Below are 22,457 nucleotides of genomic sequence, written 5' to 3' on the forward strand. Positions count from 1 at the left end.
AGCACCTATAAATTTTGTGTTGTTACTGTCCACCCGTTCTCCTGCTCATTTAGGGAAAGTTTGAACACTTGGGTTGCTGGAACAGATTGCAGCAAGATTTCACATATGGTGCCACTCCACTATCAATTGGCCATTCTTCCTAATGCCCCTCTTCTGCTTTTTAATCAGCAGTGTGCAGGTATGAAGATCTTGTCTCTTTTTGCATGACAGTTTAGTGTTTTAAAGAACTTTGGATGTGGGACCTGATTTACAAAGACTTAGGAAATAACAGATCACCCTGTTCTTCCTTGACTAGGTTATTGTCCTTTTTTAAAAAAAAGGACTCCCAATAGATTTCTGAAGCTTACCTTCACAACCACCATCCTCCTTTTCCTGCAAAATACTATATTTATAATATAATATTTATTCACTTACAGATTCTGTTCTTGAGAGCAGAAGTGATAGAGATAGAAGCCAGATATTGGCTGCCACTTAGTTTTGTTGTAATGAGGAGCTTTTGGGGGATCTCTGTATACCAGAGTTCAGTCATGTTCCTCTGTGTGTGTGAACATGGTCAGTTCGTGGTCATACACTTCTATTAATTTTATCTATAGGTTCCATAATTTCATCTGCTGACACTTCCTTTCATCAAGGCTCTTGAACCACTTTCCATGCCAGTTCTATTTTAGGATGAATGGAGCCTGATCACCCTGCTAAGGTATGTCCTGATTTTGGCGTATTCTGAGAAAATTGAAATGTATATGCCAGGAAAAGAAAGGAAGAATGCAAATTGCTGCAAAATCTGGATGGATGATGAATTTTCAACACATTTTTTATTAACCATAATCCTTTATTAGACCTCACAGAGGTGTAAACTATACATACAAATACATTAGAAAGATACCCTCTTAACAGTAATGCTTCACATTTTGGACCTGATACCAAGAGGGTTGCAAACATTTCAGTACATTCTACAAACCAAAGGGTGCATTAGCCTTTATGTATACAGAGTGACAAAGCCCTTTACTGAAATCAAAGTAGATAAAAGTGAAAATCAGTCAACTACCTCTTCCAACCTTTACCTACCATAAATGCATATAAAAGCCTTTAAAAGCATGAATACACTATTATTTATGGAGCAAAGTTTACTGTTCTAGACAGCTCATAGAGAGAGGGGAAGAGAATGGTCAAGATGGCATTACATGAACTGCAAACTAGCAAAACTTCTTGAATTTTCCTTATATTTGTACATATCAAGAGCTCCATTTTTTTTTATTTATTGGTTGTTACTAGAAAAGCTTATAAGTGCTAAATGGGGAGAATAGCGCAACAAAGACATTGTTGAGGTATTTGGGGGATTCTGCAACACAATGATGTTACATACACAGTATGAAATATTATTTGTCATCAAGTAGTGACATTGTATTATGAGTAAGCACAAGAAAATAAAAAAGAAAGAATAAATCCAGTTAGAACTTTAATAGATATTTAAATGGTTTCTAGTAAATGAACACTTAACACTTTTCACTGTTTGGATATAATGACTTGAAATGTTAATAGTAGGATTATTCAGTAGTGAAATCAGAAACTCATTTATCCACATTCATGCTTTGCATCATGGAAACCCCAGTTTTAGTCAGGATACCAATTGAGGTCCAACACTGAAGAAAGAGAGGACAATTACTCTTTATGGAAAGGCTGTCCTGAAAACCAAGTGCAATTAATCTCTTTTTTTAGCATTCTGGGTGGCTTTGCAGTAATTTGGGAGAAAAGAAAGCTTATACATTATTTGATTATCAGCAGCAGGTGGTGCTGCTTCTTCTACTTTCATTTTGTTTCCTGAAATCCTTAGTCTTGATAAACATGTTTAATATTCAACCCTAAGACTCCAAGGATTAAGAAACTGTGAAACAGAACCATCACATTCTGATAAAAGCAACAAGAGGTGTCAGACTACAGGTGAAGCTGTTCAGAACATTATGAAGTACCAGTGTGCTTTCAGTGGCGCATCTTATGACTCATGTCTGATGAGACTTAGTTTAATCAGGCAACTATTGTCATTATACACTTTTGAGGATTATTTTTTCACCTTCTTCAGGATTTCTATAGAATTCTGTTGGACTAATTCCTTAGAGACAGAAATAAATGAAAAGATATTATTTATGCACTGTATTGTGCACTGTCACTTGCAAGTGCAGTATTATATTCAAGCTTGTCTCTAAGTGGAAATAATGAAGAGAAACATAATTCTTATGCAGTATTTATATAAATAACATTTGAAATTCTAGAGTAAAAAAAATAGGATAGAATTCATTGCTGTGCACAAAATAAGGACATTTTACCTCTTTATTGATAACACTTTAGTCTATTGTTTCTGGTTCTTTTGTCTTTGATCATTGTTAAAGTGAGAGTTTTTTCACACCTTAAGGCAGGTTAATGCCAGTAAACCAGGAAGAGTGGAACATTCATTTGATTTTTAAATTTGAGTTTCATTTAATCAGTTGCTTATATAGTTATCTGGCTAAACCTTTTTCTTTAACATGAGTACATGAAGCATGATCCTATTTGACCGGATAGAATCCTTTTTGTTCTGCAGGTATTTTGTTGCTGCTTTAGAGGAATTAAATTATACTAATGAATGGAGAATACAATAAAATGTATTTTTATCAAATGCCTTTGATTTGGTAAAAAAAAGGTGGCAAAAATTACTTCTCAACTGTTTTGATTTTGTTTATTAAGAACTTCAATAAAGTCATAATATGTAGCTATTTTAGGTGGGTGTATGTTAAATACTTGTGGGAAAGAATGTTTAGCAGCAGAAGTATCACATTGGTGCTTTTTACGACTTTTGTGAGTCAAGTTGTCAAAACAAAAAGGTACAGAAGAACACAGAGAAATCAAGAATTATTATAAATAATTTGGGATATAGGAATTTGCTAAGCTTTTTCCACTTCTGATATAGTTAAGGGTGCTGTAGAGAGGGATGAATTATTCTTACAAAAACATCTAAATGACAAATTAATAGTTCAGGTGATGATAAAATAATCATTCTGCTCTGTTTATATTACCCATTATTCTTACTTTGAAGAGATGCTCACACTTAAAAAAAAATCAGAATTAATAGAAGTTTTATGGAGAAAAATGAAATAGAAGATAAAATTTTAATTAAAGTTTTTATAATATGGCCCTCTGAGTTAGTATTTCATATCTGCATCTAAAAAGATAAATATATTTGCCTGATGACAATGAAGAGGTGTCTTATGGTTTGAATATCTGGTCTTTTCTTTAGGTATGAAAAACAAAGGATCTAAATTGTGACATCCATATTACACAATATTCTTCTAAAATTAGATTCCAGTTTGATTACTGAATATAATCCATAAGATTTGAAGAGAAAAAAGCAAGCATTTCAAATTTTACTTGACAGGAAAAAGAAAAGCATAATATACACGTGCACACACTCATGCACATAGACATGCACACACTGTAGCATTGTGTATATATACACATATATATGTACATGTGTCTATATATGTGTATGTATACACAACTACACCCTTTATGCAACCTAGTGTAAGATTTCCTAATGTAACCATCAGGGAGGTCCTTCCTATTTTGGTCTCTGCCAGAATGGCATCTCTATACTTCCTGATGTGTAGTCAAATTTCAGACATTCCTGTAACACCCTTTGTGTAAAATAAAGTCAAAGAAGATTTCTATATATCAGATGCTGTGTGTTTGGGCATTTATAGTCCAGTAGAATATTCTAGTGCTGTCAGAGGCAAAATGTTTAGTGTAGGAGTAGAATGGGTAACAACTTTGTGTTGAAATCTTCCTTTCAAGACAAATTTAATCTAGTTGCTTTACTGAATGCCACTTCCACACATGAATTGGATAATTAGTAATCTCATTAAGAAAAAGTCTTTATTTTATGCGGATTGTACCCAAGAGAAAAAAATATCACTCGAAAACCTCATCTCCTCCTCCTTTACCCCTTGTCCCCAGAATCAAAACAAAATGAATCAAAGCAAAACAACCCTCCCAAACAAACAGACAAACAATAGAATTATGTTGCAATAGTGTTCTAAGTAAGTTTTCTGGGCGGAGCAAGAGGGAGGAATAAACGTTGGTTTTGATTAGAAGTTGTGTGTTTGGAAGACTAATTTCCACTGACTAGTATCCTGAAAAGAGGGACCTTTTCAAGTAGACCTCCTCCTCAAAAATAAATTATTACTATTCCTTTTCAGACTAAAAATAAAACATTTTAAATATATTGTTTATACCTTCATCAGAACAACATAAGTATTCTATCTGGCCGATAGGTTCCAATAATCTCTTTTTGGGCTTAATTTAGCATAATTTCAAAATAAAAAAAATGAAATGTGAAATTTTGCACATAAGGATGTTCATAGAGACCACATAAAGTAATAAAAAAAAAAAAATTCACAGACTGTTAGCCATATATTTCAACTTTTTCTCACAATTTGGAACTGGTGAGAATTGAAAAAAACAGTTTCCTGTTAGGAATAATATTTTTCATTCCTTGTTAAATTCAGATATGCTTGCGTCTTTTGCAGGTTTTAAGAACATTTAGTTTTGGATTATGTACCATGAGTGAGAAATGAATCAGGTAAAACTAAAAAATGTGTGCTCAGTGAAAATCTTGATTGTATCTTGCCACTGACCAAGCCAAACTCTACACTGATTTCAGACTAGAGTGTGGCTTAAAAATCTCTGGTATGTTATAGAACTTGCACAATCTGAAAGGCTTTCAGTCATATCAAGGTTTTCAGTTCCCTGACTTCTAACACTTTTCTTCATCTGAATTTCTGACTTGGAGTAAAGATTCAGAATTTCATTTAAAGTCTATGAATTTTTGTGGCATTTTGATTCTTATTCGTGCCGCACCTGTATTGATATAAGATTACTGTTTTGTGAGTGACAAAAAGTTGAAAAGTTATGGCTAGTTTTATTTCTATTTTAATAACCATACCTATGTAATTGTCATTTTCATACATTAAAAAAATATTTATGCTTTCTTTTATATTTTAGTCAAGTACTTTCTTAAACAAAACAATAGCACCACTTTGGCATTGTTGGCCAAATCAGTAACAGGTAAAGCAAATACGCAAATACGCTTTTCTGATCTTGCCATATCACACACTTGCTTGTTGAATGAAGAGCAAGAAGACACAGTGCTTGGCCTAAAGTCTTCATTAATCAACTTTAACCATTGGTACTGAGAGAACAAGGAGCTCAGGGGCAACTGAGCATGGCTCCTAGCTGTGTGTGGAATTCAATTCTGTAAAGAAAGCTTACCACTAATTCACCCTTCAGTCTTACCAAAGTAATCAACATGGTGAACTGCCTTTGGAAAAAAGGGGACCTATTTTCATGTATCTACCAGGACTGGATGCTTTGATTTTCTTGTCTCTCTTGACTGAATGGTGCAAATGAGCTTGTAGAAGTCCTTAGTGGAAATGGAGGTGTGGGCTTATAACTACATCTTGAGAAGAATAAAGGATTTATTAATTTTCCGTTTAAACTCTTAATGACTAACTACATTTACTATGGAGATGAAATTTTGCTACCTTGATGAAAGAGAGATAGTAACTTCAGTGTGTTTAGATCTGCAGTGCTTTTTGGACTGACTGAAAATGAGGCTTAATTCGCTTTTTACTTATGCATTTCAGTGATATTCTGTGTAATAGTTGGAGTTCTAAGTCTATTCTAGAAAGCAAAGATCTGTGATCTCTGTCATGTAACTTATACGATAGGGAAGGGTGAGAAATGGGCTTTTCTTTACCATTTCAGTGACTTATGAGAATATACAGCATCTGTTGGGAGCCCTGTTCCTAAATATCTGGAGTGCTTTTAAAAGTCCAGTTGAACCTTCCAATTTATTTAATTAGAAGTTTTTCAAGACAGGATGCTTTGTACTTTTTGGAGGAAGGTGCTTTGGCTCACACTTCAACTTCTTTAAGTAGCAGATATTATTGTGATTAGTAAGCTCATGCAGCCCTTTATCTTTCACACTAACTGGTTTAAAATATGCTCCCTGCCATATGACTGGAGACTTCCTATACAAAATGCATTCCCCATCCGTGCATTTCTGACCTCTGTGCAGCTGGAGCTACTTTCCATTTTGTGATATCATTTATTCTCTAGTAAAGCAAAGTGTTGCCTTTGAAGTTTGCAGCTATTCAGTATTTATTTTAGTTGCTTTCAAGAATTGTTCTAATTTGTTTAGATAGTTGTCAAATTGTGATAAATATTGCTGTTTCAGAGTGACATTTTCCAATTATGGTTTTTCAGCAGGAGTAATACAGTGGCATGATTGTGAGTGTGTGAATCCCAAGATAAGACCAAAAATTTGAATTAATTTACAGGAATTAATGCAAAATGATGGATAGTTATTCAGTTAAAAGCACATCAGTAAAAAAGTTATCTACAAAGAAACTTGCTGCCACAGATATCTGTAAATTGCTTTCTATGCTCACACCTTTCTTCCCTCTTCCCCTTAGAACTTCAGAAGAAACAGGGGACAGAAAGGTTGATGGGGCATGAAATAGAAACTTGTATTATGTCCATTACATCAAAATAATGGTTTGTTCTTAGATTACGTTGCAGAATTCTTATAGCCATTAAAATAAAAGTCCTTCCCTCTCCATCCCCCCTGTGAAAAAAAAGCCTGTAGGAGCTGTGACAGGTATCAGAATTGCTAACTCTGTTTATTGAATTGGTGGTAAATAATTTAGATTAGTTTCCACATCAGTTTCTCTTTTCTTTCTTCCTTTTTCAACATAACTATCTCAGTCAGTGAGAGCTGTGACATATTCTTTTTATTCATTTACTGTTCTACTTTTACATTGCTATGGCAGCTTATTGTGCATATAGACATCCATCTCACAGAAAGCAGAGGGTTTAAAGAGCTGTATAGGAATACATTGCACTTGTTAAGAATACAAACCGCAAATTTGCTATGGGAATATAAAAGAAACTACAATAATTTGTTAGACTTTTATGGCCTTTCCTACTCGTTTACAAGGGACTATTGAGGAGCTGTACATATGTAGTCTGGAGAGAGCTTTCTCTTGTGTTGAAGTCAATAGTTACTGACTCCCTTGGTTGCAGTGGAAAGTAAGGCAGATTTGAGCAGCCTTCAAAAGGAGACACATCCTTTATAGATCTAATCTACCACCTCCCTAACTGCTCCCTTCATACACTGTTTTCCAGGCCCCCTTTGGAGCCTGACCAAGAGATGCTTCATCCCTTGCCTGAGCCTAATACAAAAAAAGTTGAATGGGACCACATTGGAGTTCTTGAACAGGGTGGAACAGTGCGTTCTCCTCTACCTTCCCTTCTCCCACAGGTATGTTTAATGCTCACCTTGAGACACTCTTGGCTGCCTATGACCCTTCACTGCTTGGCCAATCTACACTGGGCTGGTTTTCAGAAATGCAGTAGAGGACACGGTGTTATTCAAGGTAGAACCACTGCAGGGCCCATCAAAGTTACATGGCAGGGATTATCTGGGGATCTGTCTCCCACAAGAGCACGTGAATGGCAGTTTTAAGTAAGGGTGTAAGGATGTTTTGTTAATCTCTCCTTGAAGACTCATTCTACACTAGTAATTTGGTGATTAGGTTAGCCTTTCTGATTTATAGAGAGATGCAGCAGCCCAGCTCACAGTCAGGTAAGCCACACCTGATCATGGGAAGAATTAAAATGGAAGGAAACTTGAGTACCCCTTTATGATTGAACAGAATGCTGATATTTCAGGAACATTTAGGCCCTGGTGGACTACCCTTTGAAGTCACATGAGGGCTGTTTTTCAAATTGTCTTCTCTGGGCCTAGACAACTATGAGTTTGCATTCCACATAATCAGATGTCAAAACACCACCCTTCAAAAAGCTAAAAGGAAACAAGTGTCTGAATTTTCTTTTGAAGATGATAAAGTTATTTTCTAGTTGAAATCTGAAGCCATTTTCATTGATTGAAGCTGAATATTTTTGAATGTATTTTCTTATTTAATCTTTGGCTTGGTCTTTCCATATTTGCTTTTACTTATTACTGTTTTGGCCAGACCCTTTCATGTAACAAACTATAAAATAGCACCGTTGTACTATAAAACAGAGATTTTTTTACATACTGTTTGATATATGTGTATTGTTATGCTAAATTTTACATACTGCATTATATGGAGGAAGAAAGAAGTTACCTATATTGTTGCAAAATAATTACCTGGAAGAATCATTACTGGTTTGAGAGCCTATGTATGCTTTAACTGCTTTTAAAAATCTTTTGTCTCACAAATTGCAAAAAAAATTGCATGTTTGCAAGAGAAGGAAGAATAAAACTGTCTTAAAACAAATGCATCTATAACCCATATTTTGTCAAAATGCCACAGATGGAATTAATGGATGTTTAAAACTGTATATGTTACCTTACTGCTGCTGTTACTGGGAATGTCAAACTGTGCAAATATGAAGGGATAGACAAACAATGTTTGCAGACACTGTAAAACAAACAGCCTGTTGCTTGTAAAGAAGTGCAAATAAAAAAACCACCACTTAGACAAGGCTGATGAATGACTCCAGCAGCCAGTGTTCATAGGTTAATTTAGTGCAATTGGATCCATCAAAGGCCCATAAATTTGTAGGCTTTTGAGGGGCACAGGACTTTAAGAGTTTTCGTGCAGGACATTTAAAACAGGTTAACAAACAGTAATATATCAACCACAGAATTTTTTAGCTCTGGGCTGGTTAAAATGTTCTGTTCTCTAAAGACTTAATATTGGAATGTTTAGTTGCATTGTTCACTGGGAGAATGCCCATTGGTTGAAATTGCATCAAGCTTTTTAAAACAAAGGGTTGTTTTTTTTTTAGTCTTCCAATCTTTAACAAATAATTTATTTACAGCAAAGTATCCTGCAGATGGCACATTCATTCTTCATTCTTGTGGATGGCATGTTCTTACATTCTGTAGTTTCTGTTTCCTGTGTTCCCTCTACTTGTGTTCTTCAAATGCACTTCCTGAAAGTTTAGAAAGAAAAGTTTATTACAGGTAGGTTTAAATACATTGTATGCTCACAAAGCTTCAAATAGTGGGAAAACAGTTGTCTAGAGTTCTGGAACTGCTAGATAATTGTGTTTAATCAATAATTCAGTCATCTGCAAAGAACTTAACTACACAGAACTCCTGTATCTGAAATTCCCTATTCTCTCCTAGACCTAAACACTTCGACTGCTGTCGTGCTTGATCTGGTAGAGGAGACATCTGCTGCTGGAACTTGGATGGGTTTAGGGAATATGGTAGGTACCAAATATTACCTTTCTTTCCCAAAGACATTTAGAAAAGCAGGATGTATAGGGGCCAGGGAACTTTCTAGTTTTAACAGCAGGATTTATGGAATCTCTTGGGCTATGGTACCAGGTATTTTCAAAATTGCTCTGCTAACTACATATTGCACAGATGGCATATTAGATGTTTTGGGTTTTGTTGGATAAGACCTTGAGGACGAAAAAAAATATGGATTCGCTGGAGGAGCTGCAGCCATATAATTTGTATTTTCAAAACAGACAAGGTGATGTGCCAGGCAAATCAAGAGCGCTTTGGAATGAATAATACCCTCAGTTCCCTGTCATTCCACACAGAGGCCAGTCTTCAGCAGCAGTGATGGGAGTGGTATATACATTTCATTTTGATTTCCCTGTTTGCCACTCTAGTAAATATTAGCCAAGACTCCATATTCTGTATCAGACTAAAGCCAGAAGTTTTAAGTGACTCTCCATATTTATAATACTCATCAGAAGTCAAACTCTTAGTTAAATGAAATGATGGGGTTTTTTTTCCAAGAAAAGCCAAAAATAATAAAAACAAACTCTGTGAAAGGTGAAGCCATGTGTATATAGCTCTACAACTGCATTAGCTGTTATTTAAGCCCTAAAAATAAGGAGCCTCTGAAATATAAAAAGTAATCACATTTTCTTGCTATTCAATGGACAGAAATAAAATGGAAGTTAATATGGTACATTGGTTTTGTGGGCATTTTTTTTTTGGTTTTCCTTAGAAAATACTATTCTACATTTAACATTTACATTTCCCTTCAGTATCTATTAAAAATAAAATCAGAAATTAAATTTAAAAAAAAAAATCAGAAACTTTCAAAGGATCACAACACTTGAACTCATAGAGAGCTTATTAATTTTCACTGGATTTGTATTGGCTTCTGATGGATATGAGAGGAATTATTATTTGAAAAATGTAAAACAAAAATTAGGCAGTACTATTAATTGTTAAATTTATTATACCACCACCAAGTATAAGACATTGAGCCAAACTAGGATTTATCATCACTGACAAGTCAAAGTTGTTAACAGCAAAATAATCATAACGAATAAATGTTTTGTTATGAATATGCCATTATAGACTAGATTAATCATCTAGTCACTATTCCTGTGAACAGTTCAGAAGGATACTGGCTTGTCCTCATCCAGTTTTGCTAATATTGCTGTAGAATAGCATCAATCAAATACAGAATCAGAAATGTCAACACAATTCTGCTTATCCTTAAATTAAAATATATTTTGATTTTCATTGCCTGTGTCTCTTCTAGCTTTTCCAAGATGACCTTTGCTATCTTCACCTTTTTCCGAAGTTATACCTTAGTTTTCACCCTGAAGGGCTCAGTCTGTGTGAACCCCTAAATTTTCACTGATTTTCATTAAAATCATCATAGCAGAATTTCACAGGAGTCTGCCAACACTAAGGATTCTGCGTTATTCTACAAGTGCTTATATTGGTTACAATGAGCTAAGAAAACAGGAATTTCTTTACTCATCTGCCCAGTTTGGTTTTTTTTCTACACAGCAACAGAAGAAAATATTCTTCTCAGTGCTGACCCTAAGTGCCTTGAAGAGAGTTGAACAGCATATAGGAAAAGCTATATGCTTCATTTTGTCTGCCAAAAGTCATATATTCTTAAAAATTATGAACTCTTGATCTACAAAATGGACAGTGAGAGCCTTAAAATGAAACAACAGCCATTTTGCATTGCAGTGATTTTCAAAGTATATTTAGATTGAAAATTAACTGTATGTTTCCCAAATGAAAATGTAAATTCTCTCTGCTGCTGTTGTCTGACTTTAGCTTTATCATTCAAATAAAGCAGGTACTAAGATGCAGGAGTGTTTCACTTACAGATTTTAACACTGACAAGTAGGTGGAAAAAGAATTGTCATGATACAGACAGCTTTGAAATTGAAGGAAGATGGCAGGTTGCTTTTAAAACACTTCCTTCTCCAGAATCAGCATTTTGAGAAATAGCTACTAATTGTGTACTGGTAGTAGCATGCATGCCAGAAGATGCTTTGACCCACATAACACATTTTTTTCAAGTATGAAATGCTGAGACCACTTGCAGGGGGGAAGCACAGACCCCCAAACCAGGTGTGGCTGGCTGAATTAGGTTCTCAGACCTGCATTTGTACTGGCATAGAAAAGTTTGGTTTGTTTCTCAAGTCTTTGAGAAGAAGGTAATTAGAAATAAAACTGCTCCGAGCTGATATTCAGACCCAGGCAAAGAAAATCTTCAAGATGAGAGATGCAAAATGTCAGCAATGTATAAGTCAGCTAAAGAAAGGGGAAGGAGACTTCTAGCCCATCACCTTCAGAGTGATACTTCGTAGTTAAGGCATCATCAACAGTAGGATAACAACTACCTCGGTGATGGTAATGGTCATTTGACTGAGCTGGAAGGGTATTGGGTAGCATGCAGCAACATTCTTATCCTATTAGAGCAGACATTCAAACCTCATACTGGCATTGAAAGTTCTCTTGCTCTACTGGTAATAAATGGAAATCCTAATGTTTGTAGTAACAGTCATGATACCTTGGCTATGAATTCTCTGGGGTCTCTTTGAAAGCTTTCTAGTTCTGTGGGCAGTGTGATCACTGACATAAAAACAGGGCTGCAAAGGAAGCAACGGGAGAAAATAATTCTCTGAAAAGGCCAAGTCCTTCTATCTGTTTCACCTAAAAGTTCACTCATTGGCTTGGTGATGTGGCATAGCTTCAACAGAAATTTGGATTGGTGCCCTGGTGCATATTTTGGCCTATAAATGTATCTGTAAGTTGAAACTGAGCCAATTACAAAAGAATCTGCCAGTCTTAGAAAAAATTAATGAGAAATTATGCAATACTTTTTCTGTTTTCTTATTGGCGTTCTCTTAAACTAAAAATACTAATACCTTTTCCCTTTCTCTTTTAGTCCCCCTCAGTATTTATTTACATTTTGAAGGTTAGATAAAATCAGAAAAGCATTTTTGAGTGAATCCACTTCCTATTTACACTTTGTTGGTATATATATTTGTGGTTTTTTTCACTTTTGAGGCCTAAAGATGAATAAGGACTGAAAATCTGAGAAAGAGCAAAATTTTATCTAGACATGTACCTCTTTTTCCCTTTTGCTCAGGTTGCAAGGGGATGACATGGCACTGTGTTCATGAACAAGTTCAAGACGTGCCAGGGTTGATTTAGATTTGATGGCAGGAAAACTTTCTTCACAAAAGACAATGTCAAGCACTGAAAAAGCTGCCTGGGGAAGTTGTGCAATCATTAGCCCTGGAGTTATTTAAAATATATGTACACGTGGCACTTATGGACAGGGTTTATTGGTGAACTTGGCAGTGCTGAGTTAATGGCTGAACCCAATGTTCTTAGAGTTCTTTCCCAATCTAAATGATTGTATGATTCTTTTTTGTACTTGATTTTAAAATCAGCCTTACTAGCCTTCACCTTCAGGAGTAACATTCAAGTTATTGAATATTGAACTTATAAGCAGTTTGTGACATTGTTTCTGTGACACCTCTTCATTTGGAAAGGTCACAATCTTCCCTCGTGTAGAGCTGTGGAAATGTCTCAGTTGTTTCCTTTAGTAGGGTAGCTGTTTTTCAAGGAGCTAGTTTTCCAAATTGTTGTTAAAAATTAATTCACTTAAGGGTAATCGACTAAACTTTTAGCATTTTTCAGAAGAGAAAGAAACAAATGAAAGAAAATCTAGATGGTACCATGACTCCAAAGACAGGACTTCAACTCCCCTTCTAGCACTTGTTTTGCACTTTAAAACACTAAATCTAATGTAAAACTAGAAGAAACCATTATTTTGACTTCCAGGAGAAATATTGAAACTGTAAATAAGATCCCTAGTCCACTGAACTAAGATCATCCACCATATTGTGCCTAGCAGGAACCATCTGCCCAAGTGGGAGAATAGACCATTTACTTAAGCACTAGAAACACTAAAACAAAACCCCAATTACTGGATTTGTCATTTAAAAAGATTACAAGGAGATGCTGAATGAAGACTGTCAGATGTATGAAATGCATAAGAAACTGATTCTCTATGAGATCTGAGAGGAACTGTACACATATATTTCACCTAGTCCTACTTTACATCTTGCATCTAAATATGAAAATTCTGATGAGGTTGTGTATATATATATATATATATAATCATAGGTATATATATTCACTTTATATGAATAAGATATAGATGTCATATATAACATATTGAGAGAAACAAATTGTTTAACAGAAAAATAATCTGCTTAAATATATCTATTATTATAGTTAAAACCAGTGACATATCAACACTATGAGCTAGCTAAATACATTTGCCTTGGGAGAGTGTGTCCAAATAAGTTTGAACATTGTTGCATTCCTTAATGGTGGCATGTACAACTGACTGCAAAAAGAGGAAGAAAAAACTAAATGATAATATATACCAGTTATATATACTGAATTATATATACTGAATTCTGCTTCTCTTCCTTCCAGTGCACTTTGATTTTATCTATCACAAATCTAAATAATAGTTTTTCGTAACTGCTCTGTATTTTCATTTCCTCAATCTAATTTTCTCCATCCACAGGTAAAAATGAAAATTGTTTGTATTTTCCATCATATTTGTTATTCTGTTGCCAAGTTTCTATTGAGAAACATTTGCGATTTGTTTTATTCTGTTCAACACTCTTTTCCATGTACAGTTTCTGTAAAGGTGTTTTCTTTAATATTAATTTGCCTCTAATTTAATTTTCTCTCTTATTTTCTAAAAATTCCATCCGTTATTTTTGATGCATGTTGGCTCACTCAGTTTACAATATTTTACATCTTCTTGACCTCTTTGATCTAATCTCCTCACCCTTTTCTTTTTTTTTTTGGTATTACCCATTGTCCTTTTACTGCCCTTTTCACCTCTTGATTTTTTCCCTTTTTAATTTCCAGGATGATTTCTTCAGCAGCTATGCTCTCTCAGTTACTCAGTTGCATACTCCCTCTATTTTTTCCTTCTTCCAGTACCCCTCCTGAGTGCTGCGTCCCCTGATGCTGCAGAAAGATACAAGGTCTTTCCTGTCTGTAAAAAACAGTTCTCTCCTGCCTGTGTTTTGAACTGGGAAGAGGACAGCTGCCTAAAGATGACATCATTCTTTAGTCTTCCAAGGAAAGTGGTGTGGAGATCCATCAAAGAGCTGGCAGGTATCTTGTCTCCTTTACTCCAATGTTTTATCCATCACCTTAGCAACAAGCATGAGAAGGAGCACACGGATTCCTGGCCAAGCCTATTCTCTTCTTTTCCCTAAGTTTTCTTCAGCTTTCCTTAAGTTTATGTGTGCCCAGATAAGAATAAACCTAAACCTGGGGTTTCTTGTCTGCAGTTGAGCTCCATCTGAAGAAGTCTTCACTTTTCGCCCTGCGTGCCCTTTGAGGTCTCAAGGTGATACTTCCCAGGAATTATTATACAGACACTGATTTTTGGAAAACTCCTGAGGAAGAAGGGGGAAAGGATTCCATTCTATGGATTGATTTATGGAAAATAATGGATTCTGGAATGATTATGATAGTTCTTTTCATAAAGTTGATATTAAGGATTTTAATATACAGCATTGGTTTTCTGACTTCCTATGAAATCTCATGTTCCAGGTCTTGTAAGCAAAAATTTTCAGATAACTGCAGGAGTGGTGCCAACATGTGTGTAGGACAGACAGGGTCAACAGCAATAAAATAAATCATGAGAGACTTCCAGCAGAAGACAGATAATATGTAAAACAGATGTTCAGACCTCAAACAGGAGAGACGGTTAAACATGAGCTTAATTGTAGCCTATTCTGAAATGGGTTTTCTGAACTATAGGTTCTGTAGGTACATACGTGTACTGTACATCTCATGTCAGAGGAACAAAAATCTAGATACTCAGAACTCTACAACCATATAAATAATACCATCAGTATTGGAAGAGGCTTGCAGAATATACATATTGAACTTTAAATAGTTAAAATGAAGTATGCAATGATTGCAGTGATTATCCGTTTAGTTTAGTTCTGAAAAATAAGAAAAAAAAGAAGGCAAAAACTAGTGAAGGAAAAAAAAATTCCTTTAAATGTAGAATGAATAGCAGAATGTCTGATTTCCTTCTGGAGTACTCGCTCTATCTCTACCTAAAAGGGGAGGATGAGTGAAGAGATTCTGGATAGATGAGTTGTTAAACATTCAGTGTTCAGTTTCTCTTTTGAAAGAAGACTTAGGTGGTATTTATGATTGGATGATGTGGGTACTTGTCACTTACTATCCAATGGCAGGAGAAGACCTCACAGCTACTAGTTTAGCAATTCCATGTTTTATTCAGTGTTCTAAGAGATGAGATGGAATACACCACTTCCCACTTATTTCCCACCTTGGCAACTATTTTCCAAAGTTCCACCAAATCTAGTGGGCAGAAGACATCAATTATTTTCTATGTTACCAGCCTTGATAGAATTTTCCTTCCCTAAAATACATAGGAGGTATGCTTGACTTTTTATGTTTGGTGGTTTGTTTTTTTTTTTTTTGTTGTTGTTGGTTCTTTTTATATTAATCTTGTTTGGTTGTTTGTTGCTCGTGAATTTTTCCCAGCCTGGCCTACCTTTTGTGCTTTTGGCATGTCGGTGTGGCGCTGGGCACGTACGGACCGTGCGGATTTTGGCGGCTTTATTGGAGCACAATACATCTCCAGCCTTCTCAGGTCACAACTCTGGAAGCAGCATTCATCCACTATTCCCTTGTGGTGTAAACGTCTACTGCTGGATCCATACCCCGTGGGCTTACCTATTCAAAACACAAAGGGAAAGTTTTTATGTTAGAAGGGAAATGCAAAGATCTCAGGAGCAGTCATATTATTAACATGTATTATGCTAGTTGAATCACCAATGACCATTGTAGAGGCTGCCTGTGTGTATCTATTCTGACCCTGTTCTCAGATACACCTTTGAATATTCCTTTCCAGATATTCCTGGAAATGGACAGCTTTGATCTCTGTCTATGTGTGGTCGCTATTTAAGCATTTGAATATATCTATGCCTTTTTAGAAATGTACTATTAAAATATTTTCTTGAACTGCATTAGCTTGAAATGAAGAGAGAGGAAGCTGAAATTTGATGTTTAGAAACCCTACAAAGGAAATTTGCCTTTTAGCTTTTGTATGAAAACTGATGGTTGAGACGACTGAGGTAGCTGGTGTGTAAAACCCATAGATCACTACTGTGTTGTAGACAAGCATTTCCTAATAAAAAGGGCTAGACCGAGGTACTGTGTGAACTCAGAGTGTGTTCCAAAAGGGAAATAAATACTGTGTACCACTGCAAAGGCTGTAAGATCTGCAAGCTTAAAAGTGGGAAGCAGGAATCAAAGCAAGAAGGTAACCAATGAAATAGGAAGGTTGGTGGAACAGATAAAAGTGGAAGATTTTTATGGTCCGTAGATTTGCACAAGATAAGAAATGGGACTGATACAGTGTGGCTTTCTTGTGCTTTGCATATGCACCAGCCATCTATGGAAAATACTTAACTGGCAAATATTTTGCATTTTTCACTCAGCTCCAGTAAAGGCCAACGTACTCATTCATGCAACTCTTACACACTTGTATTTTTGTCTTTTTTCCCCCTTGTGGTTTATGATTTCCTTATTAACTGCGGAATTCTCTGCTATCCCACACAGGGATTAAAGGCCCATTATTTCCTGGGATTGTTTGTACACGACCAAGTCAGATGTGCAGTTGCCCTGTTATGACTAACTAGAAATGAAGGAACAGTAAACTCCCAAAAAGTAAGTACTTGCTTACTCACTAAATCTTAAAATTCTGGTAGAATTTGATTTTAGACAGTAAAATTCTGAAAAGATTAAGTGTTTTGTTTTGACATTTTCAGCATTAAATGTTTCCATTTACAGAATGATCCACATTGGTTAAGAACTGAAAAATATGGAAAAAAAAGACAAGCGTGCCAAGAGCCAAAAAATGAAGTAACTCAATTCAGTCAGCTCTAACAATTTCTTTTCTTGCCTTTTTTTTTTTTTTTCTTTTCTCCTTCTCAGTTATATCACTGAGACCAAAAATCTGTTATTCACAGAATTTGGCAGGAGTTTACATTTTAAGAATGACTCAAGTTAAATAAGGGATAAGGATATCAAAAAAGATGAATATTCAGCTTTTCTTTGGGAAATTATTGCCCCCAATGCTTATATAGCAAAGTTTAGGCTGATATGCATGTGTTTGTCTTGCAGTTGTCAATTTGAAGAGACAGCACTAGATAATCCCTGTGATTAAAACATGTATCTACTGATGAAGAACCCTTGAGGCCTTAGAACACTGGTAAATTAAAAGACCTCTAGTCTACCCCTATGAACTTTGTAAATGCAGAAAACAGGTTTTTTTATATGTCTTGTTTTGGTTTTTTTTTTCCCCAGGGACTATAAATTGTGCAAAAAGAAAAACATGCTTACTTAGTATATTGCAATCCATTTGGGGCCTCTATATTGTACATTGCCTGTTAAATTATTTGTTTCATTAGACTAAACAGTACAGCAAGCCAGGAGTAGATTACAGTAATATTTTGGTTTGTCTGTGTGTGTTGTTTTATGTGTATCACTGAAAAGTATTACAAATACTAAAATGTAGAGTTTGGTTTGTTTGGATTTTTTTTTCCCCAGACTATTTTCCCTCACTGAGTTATAATATGAAATGTTTTTCCTTGGAGATTTTTCCTAAAATTTGTTAATCTGGTTTTTTTAGCCTAATACTTTTAAAATTTAGTAGTTCTAATAAAGTGTGGAGTGTCATTACTTTGCAGTATACCCACATCTGTGCCACATTTTTTTCTTGCTCCCATTTAAAGCATGGAAGGGAAAATTCTGTTCCTGGTTATGCAGGTGTAACCCTTCTTACAAGATCCAGCTGAAAGGAAAGAACTGATTAGTTAACCTTCCGTTTCTTTTATCAGTTTGTCAATTTTTCATAAGCAAGCATACCCTAAAAGCTTCTGTTCATTTTACCCTTCAGTGTCTAAATTTAATCATTTATGAAGTTAATAAATCACCTTTACTAACCTGTGTCTACTGCCTGCTTTTATTTAGTAATCAGAAGCAAAATTTTTCCACACTATCATAAATATGCATAAATAATTAATGCAGATCCTGAATCCTGGAATCTTTCTGGTGAAAATCTCAGAGTGCTTCAAAATAATTTTTAATATTGCCAGACCACAGATACCTAGGTGATGTTTTTCTTTTTTACAGAATAATAATTTTATAAAGGATTATATAATGCCTAATAGCTCTTTAAAAAGCCTGTGTGGTACATGTAACAAGATGGGAATGGAATCTATCACATCAGTGATGGTGTGAGCTGTGAAACGTGACATTAGCTTATTTGTAGGCCTAAATATTTGTGCATCACATGGCACAATAAATGCTCATCTTTTATATAAATATATTTATAAATATAAGTAAATAAATATATAAATAGGATTTATATAAATCCTATATATATCTGTATATAAAGGTAACATTAGTATTGAGAAGTCATAATTTTTCTTTCAAGAAATGTTTTCCAAAGGCTTTCAAAAGACCTAAGCAATCAAGTATACTTGAAATTTATTTGATGTAGAAAGTGATATTGCCTAAAGTGCTGTACAATGGAGACAGAAAATTAACAGGAAAAAAATACGCTGTTTTCAGTAATCATGGTGCACAATCATGATTAAGGAGTATCTGATGACTAAAGCAATTTTAAAGCAATAGATTTTAAATTGCTGCTGACCTCTTAAGTGCTGCAGTATACAAAGATGCTATCACAGAGAAAGATGAGATAAAGAATTACAAGGAGATACCACCACTTCTACAGATGTTATCACTGTTTGGCCCATCTGTTCTGGCAGGACTGCAGGATCAGATAGTCCTAGTTCATCAAGTTACCAAAGTATTCACTTAGATCTAGGCAAATGTTCAAGCTCCGACGTGGTGTGTTGGATTAAATCACATATCAAACAGTGAGCACATGCCTGGGTGCTCTCCTACATAGGGACTGATGCAGCTAAGCACTTCAGTTTCTTTCTGGACAATAATCCATATTGGTAAATAAATGGTTGGTGGTTCTACATTTCTAATATAATTTCTCCTCCTGATTTTTGTTTTCATAGTATTGTTTTCAGTATGGACTGCACCTTCTGTGTCACTATACTGGGAACCCATATAGTTATTTCTCATATTTCTGATGGAGTTTGAGTTCTGCCTTCCAGCTGTTATCAAAAGTTTCTTATATTTATTCAACCTTCAAAGTTCTGCCTGTGGACATACAACAGTCCTAGGCGTTCCTTTTTGCTGATGTACGCTGATTTCCTTGGAGGTTTCTTTCATTTTCTGTCAATTGGTAGCTCAAAATAATTTTATATCATATAGGTAAAAGTTTACTTAATAGAATATTTGGCTCTTGTTTAATCTACTTTATCAGACCTATGGATGTTTCAATGTGTGACAAGCAGATACAAAGTCTAGTGACAGTGATGTCCCCTGAAAGCAGTCCAAGGTGTAGGATCCCAGTAGTTAAACAGCTGGCTTCTGCCCTAACAGTACTTGCCTTTAAATAATGCAGTCAGTGGAGTAATTTGGCAGGACTTGTTTACACTTGTTTCCTTCTGTTCTTCCTCATCCCTCCAAAATATCCTACTGTTGCTGCCACTGGTTCTGCTCTACCAATGGTTTGAGTGTGAAAAACACTGATGTAGAACTACAGAAGTTTCAAATGTCAGGTTATCTAGGCATTTTTTGTAGAATTATGATCTACTGTTGTATATTAAAATTAGAAATTACATGAGAAACAGCACAGGATAAAAGCAAAAATAATCTACTCTAGTACTGTAGGAAAGACCTGGGGTTATGTGTCCTGGAACTTTTATGTGACTCCTTCTAGTTGATGTTTTATCTTTTTTAGCCAAGCAGTAGAACTCAAGAGTGCCATGTAGACTGTAATTCAGAAATATGCCATTAATCTGAAAAACAGTGGACTTAATCCTAATCTAGTATTAGAGACAATCTTCAGCTGCAGCTTTTACAGTATGGTGAAAGGCCATTGACCTACTAGAGTGCTGTAGTCTTTTAGAAAGAAACTCAAAATGTTTCCATCAAAACATCAGGGTAAGGTACAATTTGGAAGCATTGACAGCAGTTTACAGTATCAGGATGTATGGGAGCATCCTGTAAGGCAGCAGGTCAGTCAGACAGGATTTTCCTGTGGCCTGAACAACAGGCTGAGAGTTTGTGGTGCTGTATTACAGCACAGTAATTGAAGAAGCACATCCTGTGTTCTAGATCCAGACTTGGAGCTGGTAGTTGGGGAGGTTTTGAGTTGCATGTGCTATGTGCCTTATGATGGCACAGAAGGCTAGGGATACTGAGTTTGAGATTCATTTTGCTCATCTCTGGTCTCTGAAAATTAGGCATCTGGTTTAAGACAGTGAAGTCAACAGGCAGGTGTGTATGAAGAGAGAATTATTCCTGTATCGAATGGTTTGCTTAAAATTAAATTTATTCTTGTCCTCTGAAGGAAACAATGTTCTTTCATCAACTACAGATAAAGCTAATTGATCTAGTCTTAGCATACATGCACAACTTCTAGGAAACTGAACTCAAGGAAAATGAATGAAATTAAAAATTATTTGTCCTAAATCACAGAATGTATGCACCTGGTGTAGTACAAAGTTATTCACTTTGATTTCCAATTTAGCAATTAAATATTATGCCAAGTTGTTCTAAAGAAAATGCCAGCCAGTGTGCTGTTTAATTATGAATCTCTGTACCGCTTTGACTACCTTCTGTATGTTAGGTCTAGTACTGTCTATTTTGGCATTATAAATGCCTGCATATGCAAAATAAGAGACTGTTGATATCACTTTTTGTCTGCTTGTAAGCTTGAAGAAATAGATTAGTGTTATATTGGTAATACTTCTTGAGGGCACTCTGGAATTTCTCGTCTGTATTTGAAAAATTAGGAGTCAATGTTCAATCAGCAGGAAATGCCTGGGTTTTGATTCTTCTATGAAGTGTTAAAACAAACAAACAAGCAAATAAACAAACAAGCATATAACAAATCTTGGAGATTGTTGTAAAGTCCCTTACCAGAAATACCTCGAAGTTTAAATGTGCAAAGTAGGCAATCTGATTTTCATGTAAATAAGTTGCATACATTTTAAAGTGACAATATTTAATATTTAGTTTCCATTTTCCTTCAATGTTTTGTTAATGCAAAAAAAATTATTATGCTTAGACTGATTTTTGTTTGTATTCATCAAAATGAGCATATATTAGCATTTATAAATGCTCAATGAATGGATGCCCTAGCTCTGAAATCTAATTTAATATGCATGAGAATAGAGGATAAGCTTTATCAGTATGCACAAATAAAATCTTTATGAAAGCATCTGCATTTGTTAATATTGAGATATTGCACTACAGCTACTGCTTTGTGGAATGCTAGATTGTATTAACTACTGAGTTCAATGCAAGAAGATGTTTGCTCTTTGCTCTGAAATCCTAGGCAAGTAAGACTGGGAAAACATGGACACTCACTTAGTATTGATCTGTAAGAGAAATCTATCAAGACTTCACAGAGTGTTTTGCCTGAATAAGAGAGATTTATAAGCTTCACCTTTTGGAAAAAAAACCCAAAAAACTCTTTGATATTTCAAATGCAAAGTAAAATAACTATTTCACTTCTTTAAAGTCAGTGAGACAAGTGTAGCTGTTTTCCAGAAAATCTCAATTTGTAATTTGTATGACTGTGCTTATTTAATCTGTCACATAGTTAAATAATTTTTTTTTGTCTTCTAGAAATATACTTTCAGAAGCATTTTTTCCTTCATTGTGGAATTGGGAAGGAATTCTTCTCTTCCCCTAATCTTGTTTCCAAAGTATAGAACTTGTAACAATTTCCTCTCACATACACTGCTGTACTCTGCCCTTGCTATGGAATAGCTGTTTTGGAGGCCATCAAATGTATTAAGCATGTGATAGAGCCATTATGTTTCATACAGTAATTTCCAAGATATTTGCAATGTGTGAAGAGAAGGTGTTATAGTTTTGAGTGTTGTGCTGGGATATGAAGCAGGAATTT

The 22,457-nt window shown here is 35.2% G+C and overlaps 2 protein-coding genes across 3 annotated transcripts in view; one reads left to right on the forward strand and one right to left on the reverse strand.

The window, feature by feature from the left end:
* Window positions 1-18,397, forward strand: part of PARPBP (PARP1 binding protein) — a 93,320-nt gene extending 74,923 nt beyond the window's left edge. The window contains exons 17-21 of the transcript XR_015286300.1: window positions 7,216-7,351; window positions 9,212-9,294; window positions 14,339-14,518; window positions 17,012-17,119; window positions 17,576-18,397. The gene's annotated coding sequence lies outside the window, so the exon portion shown is untranslated. The remainder of the gene's footprint in view (window positions 1-7,215; window positions 7,352-9,211; window positions 9,295-14,338; window positions 14,519-17,011; window positions 17,120-17,575) is intronic.
* The window catches only part of IGF1 (insulin like growth factor 1), a 54,934-nt gene continuing 33,285 nt past the window's right edge, over window positions 809-22,457 (reverse strand). Inside the window, exons 3-4 of one of the 2 annotated variants that reach the window (XM_023936889.2) lie at window positions 15,942-16,123; window positions 809-9,015 (exon numbers count right to left, since the gene is read on the reverse strand). In XM_023936889.2, coding sequence (XP_023792657.1) covers window positions 8,956-9,015; window positions 15,942-16,123 — 242 coding nt within the window. In that variant the 3' untranslated portion in view covers window positions 809-8,955. The remainder of the gene's footprint in view (window positions 9,016-15,941; window positions 16,124-22,457) is intronic. The other variant, XM_086887131.1, reaches the window with a different exon arrangement.

The sequence above is a fragment of the Cyanistes caeruleus genome, chromosome 4 (assembly GCF_971803275.1).
Source record: "Cyanistes caeruleus chromosome 4, bCyaCae1.hap1.1, whole genome shotgun sequence".
In the NCBI taxonomy this organism is placed as follows: domain Eukaryota; kingdom Metazoa; phylum Chordata; class Aves; order Passeriformes; family Paridae; genus Cyanistes; species Cyanistes caeruleus.